We start from the raw sequence: 10,339 nt of genomic DNA, 5'->3' as shown, positions 1-10,339 counted from the left end.
CTGAACTCGAATTAATGTGCAAATTAGATACAATTAACTTAGGTTTAAACAGAGACTGGAAATGGTTGGGTCATTACACTAATTGAACCTATTTCCCTATGCTAAGTTCTCCTCACACCTTCTATGGGTCATCTTGATTATCACTTCAAAGGTTTTTTTTTGCCTCCTGCTGATGATAGCTCATCTCAATTGATTGGACTCTTACAGTTGGTATGAGTACTTCCACCTTTTCATGTTCTCTGTATGTATAAATATCTCCTGTCTGTGTGTTCCACTCTATGCCTCCACAGAAGTGAGCTGCAGCCCACAAAAGTTTATGCTGAAATAAATTTGTTAGTCTCTAAGGTGCCACAAGTACTCCTGTTCTTTTTATAAAATATTGTTCAAAGCTCACTGGAGCTGCTTCCAGACTGAGCCTAGCTCAAAGGCACATTACCTGCAATGAATGCACAGCCTTTACCCAGGATCTCCAAGAAGAAACACATCAGCATCTGTGAAAGGAAAACTGTTTAACCATCTAGAGACTTTAAAACTGGAATCCAAACATTAAAGAAAGCACAGTAATTTCCAAGAAAGAAACACAATTCTATTTTTCCGTAATATACAGGAGGTGGTTTACACCCTCACCCTCAAAGATGTTAAGGTGTCAAACTGTCATTGATTGATATCTTTGAGGATCTGGGTCTTAAATACTCATCCACATCAGTAAAAGGCCAGACTAGGGCAGGGATACTACAAGAGATTAACTCAATTGCTGAAAAGTCCTTCTCTCCTACTTATTGTTTGAATATACTGATCTAGAGGCTACTGTCTGCTTTGGTTTCTTAAGCTCATTTTACCAAGGTAAAGGCAAGTCTCCAAGAAAATCTGACCAAAGAAACCAAAGTATAATGACACACAAAAAGCAGCAGCAATTGTCACATGAAGCCAGATCCTTAGCTTGCGTAAAACTGTTGCAGCTCCATTGAAGCAACACTAGTTTACTTCAGCTAAGTAGTTAGCTGAAGATCAGTATGCAGACCAATGGGCACATAACACCTCCGGAACTAAGTTTACCTGCAGGATGAAAATTCGGAAGCACTGACTCCTGTCTGGAAATCAATTAACCAGAGGTACTTAACTTGTTTGTATTGGACACCCAATGTTTTTGCTCTTGGTTACAAATGTTTTCTCTTTAACTTATGTATCAGCACATGAAAGACACCTGCTGTAGTTTGTTTGTTCCCTAGGGGCCACCACAGGAAGTTTTCTAGTGCTTCATCCAGCCTAGTTTTAGTGTTTTCAAGTATTTAGAAATGGCAGAAGTGCTATTTTGGCTTTTGTTTTTTAAGGAATGAGGCAGCAGAACGCCACTAATAATGGCTCATCTACACATGGAGCTACACTGGAATGCTTTAAATCTAAAACTTACCTTATCCTAGAATAATTTTTGTGTGTCGACATGGCCAACTGAACCTCAGGAACCATGTTATCATTACTCTCCTCCACTTCCCTCGTTCTTTGTTGATATACTCACTGTCATAAACAGATAGTTAAGGGTTAATGTCTCTTTTACCTGTAAAGGGTTAACAAACAGGGAACCAAACACCTGACCAGAGGACCAATCAGGAAACGAGATACTTTCAAATCTTGGTGGAGGGAAGCCTTTGTTTGTGGTTTTTGGGTTTTTATCCCACCGCTTGCCACCATGTCATAATATCTTTCCTCAATCTGAACCTTAGAGTCCAAAAGTGAGGTACTAGCATGAAATCCTCTAAGCTTAAATACCAACTTAGATCTGATATGCTGCCACCAGTCAGAACTCTGAGTGTCTGATAAACTCTGGTCTCCCCAAAACCTTCCCTGGGGACCCCCAAGACCCAGATTCCTTGAGTCTCACAACAAAGAGGAATAAACCATTTCCCTTCCCCCTCCTTTCTTCCTCCCAGATTCTTCCCGCCCTGGGTACACTAGGAGAGATAGACAGATTCAAGCTCCATGAATCTAAACAGAGGGATTCCCCCTTCACCCAGAGGCAATACAGATTCAAGCTCTGTGAATCTAACACAAAGAGGAAATTTATCTTTCCCTTCTCCCCCATCAGTTCCCTGGTGAGTACAGACTCAATTCCCTTGAGCCTCAACTAGGAAAAAATCAAACAGGTCTTAAAAAGCAAAACTTTTAATGAAAAAAAAGAAGTACAAGTTATCTCTGTAATCTAGATGATAAATATTACAGGGTCCTTCAGCTTATAGACAATAGAGAAAAGCTTTCTCCAGCAGAAATACAATTTTAAAATACTTTCAGCCAAATACACATTAAAACTCCACCAGCCAGATACACATTTGCAAATAAAGAAAAACAACTAAAAAGACTAAACTGTCTTTCTACCTTTCTACTTACAAAATTGGAACAGAAGATTAGAGAGCCTGTAGATATGTGTGGTCACTCTCAGAGCCTAGAGAAAACAAAGCAAAACCCAAAAAACCACAAACAAAGGCTTCCTTCCACCAAGATTTGAAAGTATCTTGTTTCCTGATTGGTCCTCTGGTCAGGTGTTTGGTTCCCTGTTTGTTAACCCTTTACAGGTAAAAGAGACATTAACCCTTAACTATCTGTTTATGACACTCACTTGTTGCATTTTGTCTCAAGGCTGAATCCTGCAGACACATGCACCCCACTAACCTTACTCATCTAGTGCTATTAACTTCCAGCTGGGCTGCTCATGTGAGTAAAGTTACTCACACAGACCCTTGCAGGATGTAGGCTCTTCAAGGTAAGAGACTATGATAACTGCAGGGTGCCTAGCACAATAGGTCTGGCCCCAATCAAAGCCTTTGGGGGCTACCATAATATTTGTGATCAGAACTCAATACACATTCATTGTTAGTCACAGTATTCCCTACTGCACTCCTTCATTTAGCGGTGCAGTGGAATCCTGTAGGCCCTGTTAACAATGAAAAAGATACCAAGATAGCTTTGGTTCTTCGGTTATAACTTGTGATGCCACTCAGTAGGTAGTGAGTGTCACATTTCAGTACCTTTCTGAACATGCTTCATGCAGGTCCAGCTTCATAGCAGTCTGTGACTCCTAGGGGGAGCGGGAAAGCAAAGGATGTTGCCATTCAGTATTGGGAGAGAAAACAGGAATATAAAGCAATAATTTCCGAGTCTATTCCCCAAGAGGCTTGAGAGAACCAGGTGCGGAGTTCCAGGGGAAGGGGATGCTTTGCAGACAGGTCTCCCTGGCCTGCCCCCAGTTTAACTAAAAACATTTCCCTTCCCCTGGAGCGACTTCTGCAGCTAAAGGCTTCTTCTATCCACTCTCCCTGGTGCACCCCTCTGCTCCAAGCCTGGCTCTCACACCGAGCCGCGTCAACCGGAGAGTCCAGGAAGCTGCACACACCCTAACATGGGGGCTCTCGCAGACTGCGCTGCTGGCTGTGTTGCGGGGAGAAGGGAAGCTGTGATTTTTGCGTCTGACTGCCCAGTGCTGGCCACCCCCGTAAGCCGCCTGCGCCTGCCAAGGATCGGGTGCACCCCCTGCCGTGAGTGGGAACTCGCCGAAGGGTCGCGGGGGCAGACAGATCATTGTGTGAAAGGGCCGGAGGCTCGGCCCGCAGAGGGAAGCGCGCAGAGCGGATTTCTTCTCACCTTTGTTCTGGGGAGCGCGGGTCTCCTGCCCGGCCGGGGGCAGGAGAAGAAAAGCACCAGCGAAACCTTCCTAAAACCCCTTTTCCCAGGGCTGGCCCTATGCCAGGGGCGGGGTTGGGCATAAAAGATCCTATCAGGGGTGCAAAGTCCAAACTCGGAACGGGGTGGCCGGACTAAGAGTGAAACCGAAAGTTAAAGACACGCCCAATAAACAGCTGGCAGCCGAGGCAGGCAGGTACCAAATCGCCACCAGCGGATCCGAATCTAAAGTGTACGTAGAACAACACACACTTACTTCGGCTAATAGCAGCCCTAGGGAAAAACATTGGTGAATCATTTCCGCCCTGCCCTCCCCGACAGCGCCTTGCTCTATAGTAGAGCTCCCCACCAGGGCAGGGGTCTAAGCCCAGCCCATGCGTATCAGATCAGTTTCAGAAGGGTAGCCTTGAAGGAAGGGGGGAGGGTAGCTCAGTGATTTGAGCATTAGCCTGTTAAACCCAGGGCTGTGAGTTTCAGTTCTTGAGGGGGCCATTTAGGGATGTGGGGCTAAAATCTGCCTGGGGACTGGCCCCCCTATGAGCAGCCTGGAGTTGGACTAGATGATCTCCAGAGGCCCCTTCCAGCCCTGATAGTCTATGATTTTTTGATATTGCATTGGCAAATTCCCCATAGGAAGAAAGAGTGGAACAAAAGAATAATAAAGGCACCTCAACTTTTCCTCATTTATGGAGGACAGTCTTATAATATGCATCCAGGTATCCTCCAATCACACAAGCTGAAAATTGTTCCACTTTAATGCAGATCTGTAACCATAAGGGAACCAATCCTGTCTGTGTTATGTGCACATCCAAAATTCCTGCTGAATGACCCACCCTGGGAGCGAGTTACCAGTGACCCAGGGCTGGGGCAGCAGTGGGGGTGCGGGTTGGAGGGAAGAGCCCAGGGCTGGGGCAACAGGGGGAAGCCCAGGGCTGGGGCGGGGATAGACAAAATTATTTTTGCTTAGGGCTGCAAAAAACCTAGAGCCGGCCCTGATGACAAGGCCAATTGTCAGGGTGGATATGGTCCACTCCCAATAACTGATGAGGAGGTGTCAGTACCAAGAGAGGGTCATGAGTTATTGGGAGTGGACCACATCCACCACACTCCTCATTGCTCCTATCAGACCAGTATATCTTCAGCACTAGGGGTGGTGATAGTGGATTTTTCACACCCTGAGTGAGGCCTTTAAACCCATGTAAGGCCAGTTGTACACTGCATACTTCGGTATAACTACATCACTCAAGAGTGTGAAAAATCGAGCCCTGCCCCTGTGATGTAGTTATACTGCCCTTAACCCCCGTGTGGACATAACTACTGCCTCTCGCCAAGGTGGAGTAACTAAGCCAACCGGAGAGCTCTCTCCCATCGGCTTAGAGCAGCTGGACCAGAGGCACTACAGTGACACAGCTGCATTGGTGCAGCAGCTCTGATGCAAGTTTGTAGTGTAGCCCTGCCCTAAGTTTATAGACCTGGCCCAGGAGTTTGGCAGTAACTGCATGGCTTACTGGTGTCCATGCCCCTAAGTGATGTACCTATACTGGCATATATTCGTAGGCAGCTCTGCACTATAGACATACATTGGGAGAACCACCTCGCTCAGGGGTGTGAAAAATCCATGCCCCAGAACAACTTAATTATACCTAGAGCCCTGCGAATCTGCAGATATCTGCTGATATCCACAGATGCAGATATCCAAGGACCATATTTGCAGATGATGGATGTATGTGGATCCAGATTTTATATCTAGAGCCTTACAAATCTGCAGATACCCGCTTTATACATACGTCAGCTGATTGCAGATTGGATGTGGCTGCAAGTTTTGTATCTGTACAGGATTCGTGTAGACATGACTGTGTCTGCAGCAGAGCTTCTCCCATCAACACAACTACCACCTCTTGTGGAGGTGGATTAAGTAGGCTGATGGGAGCTCTCCCATCAGCATAGTAGTGTCTTCATTGAAGCACTACAGCAGGGGTCCCTAACGCATTGCCCACAGGTGGATAAGCATCCGCCAAAATGCCGCCGACAGGGAGCGTCATCCAGAGGCGGTGGATGACGCTGCTTGTCAATGGCATATTGGCAGCGACGCCTCTTGACATTGCCGCTTGTTGGTGGCAATTTGGTAGATGCTTGTCCGCGGTCACGGTCCTCCGTTGCTTGTCATCTGGCGCCTGCCAGATGAAAAAGATTGGGGACCACTGCATTACAGCATTTTAAGTGTTGACCTGTGATATATTGTCTGGAAGCATTTTTCTCTCCATCTCATACTTTAACCTTCTGAATAAATGCCATATTTCAGTAGAGGAGCTATTGTTTTAATCCAAGTGAATTATTTCCTGGTAGCCTTGTGCAAACCATTAGCTCATATAAGCCATGCAACTAACTTCTCTACCCTGTGCTGATGGGTTGTGTTCTCCAATCTTCCCTTTCTCTATGATCTCTTCACTCCACACCTACTGCTCGTAATCCTCTTCTCTCCTGCCCTGTCCCTCTGAACCCCTTCCCTTTTCATCCCAGTTAGCTGATCCTCTCCTAAATAAACCGCACCACCAAAAGATGGTGGAATTAATATGCCACCAGATCTGTACACGGGGTCATCAGTGACCATTTGCCTGGAGATTGGGCCACCAGCACGGAATTTTTAGCACAGGCCACTAATGATCTTCTATAGCAGATTGGGCAACTGGTGGCTTCCACCTCGAATCCTTTTTTTCTGCTGGAGCAGGGAATTGGGCCACCATTTGTCAAATGACCTTGTGACGTTCCCCTGGTGTTATCCATACCAGTGATCTGCTAGGTCACTCCAGTCCTTGACTCTAGGAGCCAGCCTTACCCTGCTCTGCTGTGAGAACCCCCAGGCCTGGGCCATTCATGTACAGCCTCTGGCATGTAAACTGCTCCTTGGATTGGGCAACCGAATGACACAACCCTAGGAACCTCTGTCTTGCAGTGTCCAGTTATGCCCACTGGACACTGCAAGCTTATATGAGTTTGTCAATTTAACAAAGAAATTGATATGTACCAGGCTTGTTATCCCAAGGGGCAGCTCTGACACACTTCAAACTAAACACACTGATTGAGGTAGAATAAACAAACAAATTTATTAACTACAAAGATAGATTTTATGTGATATTAAGTGATAGGCAAAAAGTCAGAGTTAGTTACCAAAAGAAATAAAATGTAAGCCAGCAGTCTAAACTCTCAACCCTATTAGACTGGGCAACATCTAGACTAAGCAGTTTTTCTCACCCCACTGGATATTTACACTCCTTAGTATACTGGTTTGTTCTTTAAACCTGGGTCAATCTCCTGCGTTGGAGTCTTGTCTTCTTCTCAGTCTCTTAGTTGCTTGCAGTGAAGGTGAGGAAAAGAGACGGGCCCAGTATGTGTCCACTCTGTCTGTTTTATACCATCAGTCCATGTGCTTGGGGAGCACAAATCCAGGCATATCTGGGGGGGTATTGCTGAATCTCTCCAAGCAAGGTGGAACAATTCCCCTGGGGTGGCCTCATGCAAGTGAGTCATTGCATTGTGGATCCCCTGCTGGACAATGGCTGTTGATGGATTGTTTGACACCTCACGCTGGCATTGGCTACTTTCCTTGCTGTTGCCTCTGGGGAGCTAATGTCTGGCTGATTCCCAATTTACAGCATGTTTTAGTGACCACCATAGAACACAATTCTCATAACTTCATATGCACTAATGATACACATATATGGATAGAGAAATGACTTTCAGCATATCATACTCTTTCCCCTGATACCTTACAAGGCATGCTTTATATGTAAGATCACAATTATATGAAAATGAGGACTATGGGGGTTACAGTACATTCCCCCAAGGTATAGAATGTCACAAACCTACCTCTTGAGCAGAGGGAATCCCTCTGCATATCTCCCCCAGCCCTAGAGAGCCTGCTGGAGGAAAAGCATGTGTGCATGGAAGGATATTGGGGCGCTTTCTGACCTCCATTTGAAACAGCCTAATGACATATGCCACCCTCATGTGTAACTGTATCATTTTATTCTTTTCACATAGGCCTATGGCAGTGCCCTCCCTAGCTATTTTGGTACCCTATGCAGCCCCCTCTGGCCCCAGGCCTCTGTGGGGGGGCTGTGTGGGGCTCCGCCCCAGGAGTTCGTGGGGGCAGGGGCTGGCCACTTCCTGCAGGAAGTGGAGTGATCCAGCCCCAGCCTGCTCTGCTCCTCTGGCTTCCAGGCTTGGGGGGAGGGGAGAACCGCCTCCTAGCACTCACAAGCGGCGCGGCTGGGAGCCACAGAAGCAGAGTAGGCTGGGGTCGGGTCACTCTACTTACTGGTGAGTGCAGGCCCGACCGCTTCTGGAGTCCTCAGGGGAGTGGGGGTGGGTTTGGGGTGGGGCAGGGTGGAGGAGGGACAGGCGCCCTGGGGAAGAGCTGGAGCAGGGGCTGGAGCAGCACGCATACTTGGCATACTTTGCGTATGGGTACCAATGGCCTTGGTCTATGGTACCATTTTGGAAGCTGTTGTGTTTACATAAATTACACATTTTGAATCAATTGTCTTATTTCTTCTAAATGACATATTCTAATATTCCTCCTACCCCAGCAGTTTGCTGGTATAGGGATTTATTGTAGCCTCAAGAAGGAACGCACTGCAAGCATGAACTAGTTCATTTGTTTGTAGTTTTTCACCATCTACTGCAGGAAAGATAAGAGCCAAGATAAGAGTGAGATAATTAGTAGGCTGTGGTAAGCAACTAAAAGAGTTGGCAAAGATGATGTTGGCACCATTGATCTCCATTCTGTGCTGTTCTCAGACACTGCATCTCTCTCCCACTGCCTTGCTGTCCCATGTGTGACTGATAAATCACCTGGAATGGAGCCACTGGGATTATATGGGAGAGGTCATGCAGGACAAGCTCTGTGAAGCGCCCTATGAAGTTGAAATACCCATCTCCCGTTTGGTCAGCCAGAACTTGGACCATGCTGCTTAACCCACCTTGTATGGGCATTTTTACTGGGATAACTTGATAGATGAATAGGCCACATATACAGGTGAGTATAGATCCTGATTCAGTGCCCTCCCCCATTCATCCATCTACTCATCCATCCCCATCCACCCTCCACTGTATGAGAATTCAATCAGGCTCTTATCTGGTAATTTGATTCCTTTTCTGTTAGAATTTGTGTACTGATTAGAGTTACTTACACTTTATAAACCACCAAGCGTATAAGCATTGGCATCACAAAATCTCAATAAATAATATCCAAGGGATAGTTTAAAATATTATTATTTTGTTTTTAAAAATGAGCTCTCCTACCTTACAAGTTTGGGTTGGAAAAAAAAATAGGAAGGGAAGGTAATAGAAAAAAAAATCAACCCACCAAAAAAGAAGGCAAAAAAAAAAAAAAGACATTTAACTATTTTGAGGCAATTTATTCAGTAGCGATACTATGTGCCTCACAATGAAACCAAAACAATTAAGAAGCATTTGGAATATTAGCCTATAGGGTAAGACTGGAGTGGTCTAATGAGACAGGAAAACAAATGCAGACACATGGGACTCATGAAAGAAGTGAATGGACTCCTACTGAAGAGGACAAGCAGAAGTGTCTCAAAGACTCTGTAAAGGAGAAAAGAAAGACAGTGTTGTACTTCTCTGAAACCACTCTAAACACAGAAACCAACAGTACTTTTGTATGGGCCTGATCCAACACCAACTGAAGTCAGTGAAAAGATTCCAGTTGACTCCAAGAGGCATTTAGATCAGGTCCAGTGTGAACAGAGTGTGATTCTGATGATTTTGGTATCCTTTTATTATATTGTGCTTAGATTTGTAAAATAAATAGTGAACAGAAAGCTTATTTCTCTATGATAATTTATGTAATTAAGGAGATAATTAAAATCAAGTGTTACAACATACTGCCAACAGTTGGCTTCATCCTAAACCAATTCCCAAAAGACTTCTGACTTGTTACAGTATCACTGCACAAAAAGCACAAAACAAGGTTCCCAGTCTGTTCCTTAAATTGTAGCATACTTTCCCTTCCAGCATGCCGTAATCAAGAGCCTGGAGAAACAGACGGCTCCTGGATCTTACTGCATGTGCCCATCTGAAAGTGCTTGTGTTAGTGCTCACACCCACTTTTAAGTTGAAAGATGAAGAAAGCCAGACCCTGACTGCGCTGATATTTATATGTAATTCCCATTGAAATGTTCACGGTGCCAACATACAGCAGGATCAGTGCAGATAAAGAAGTAATGCCATGCTTCACTGTCCAATAGGAAAAGGGACGGTGGATTTGAGTGGGGAGGGGGTATCTGGCATCCAGAACTGAGCATAGTGTGCAGAGCAGAAATGATTGTGAGGCATCCGGGACTTTTGAGTCTGTGCCCTAACACTAGTTGATTTGGACATGCCATTTCTGATAGATGAGAATTGGATACATGCTTTTTTGCCATATGTAACTCAGGAATGGTTTGGCCTTGACACTGGAAATGTATTCGAAACAGGACTAGTTTTATATGTGAGTTTTGGGGCTGTATATTTTGGAAGCTAATTGCTGAATTAGGAGCGTCTCAATAATCCATTGGGCTTGACAAACTCCTGCACTGGGCAAGCTAATGACTCAGTTCTATAAGATGCAGAGTGCAGATGAGTAATTCTATCAACCTCAGTGAGA

The 10,339-nt window shown here is 45.3% G+C and overlaps 1 protein-coding gene across 2 annotated transcripts in view; it reads right to left on the bottom strand.

The window, feature by feature from the left end:
• Positions 1–487, bottom strand: part of LOC116819994 (uncharacterized) — a 25,675-nt gene extending 25,188 nt beyond the window's left edge. For both annotated transcript variants that reach the window (XM_075069003.1, XM_075069004.1), the window contains exon 1: positions 437–487. In XM_075069003.1, the coding sequence (XP_074925104.1) occupies positions 437–485 (49 nt within the window). In that variant the 5' untranslated portion in view covers positions 486–487. The remainder of the gene's footprint in view (positions 1–436) is intronic.
• Positions 488–10,339: the final 9,852 nt, after the last annotated feature.

The sequence above is a fragment of the Chelonoidis abingdonii genome, chromosome 8 (genome assembly GCF_003597395.2).
Source record: "Chelonoidis abingdonii isolate Lonesome George chromosome 8, CheloAbing_2.0, whole genome shotgun sequence".
NCBI lineage: Eukaryota > Metazoa > Chordata > Testudines > Testudinidae > Chelonoidis > Chelonoidis abingdonii.
Note: the sequence above shows the minus strand (reverse complement) of the source record. Positions and strands in the feature narration are given on the sequence as shown.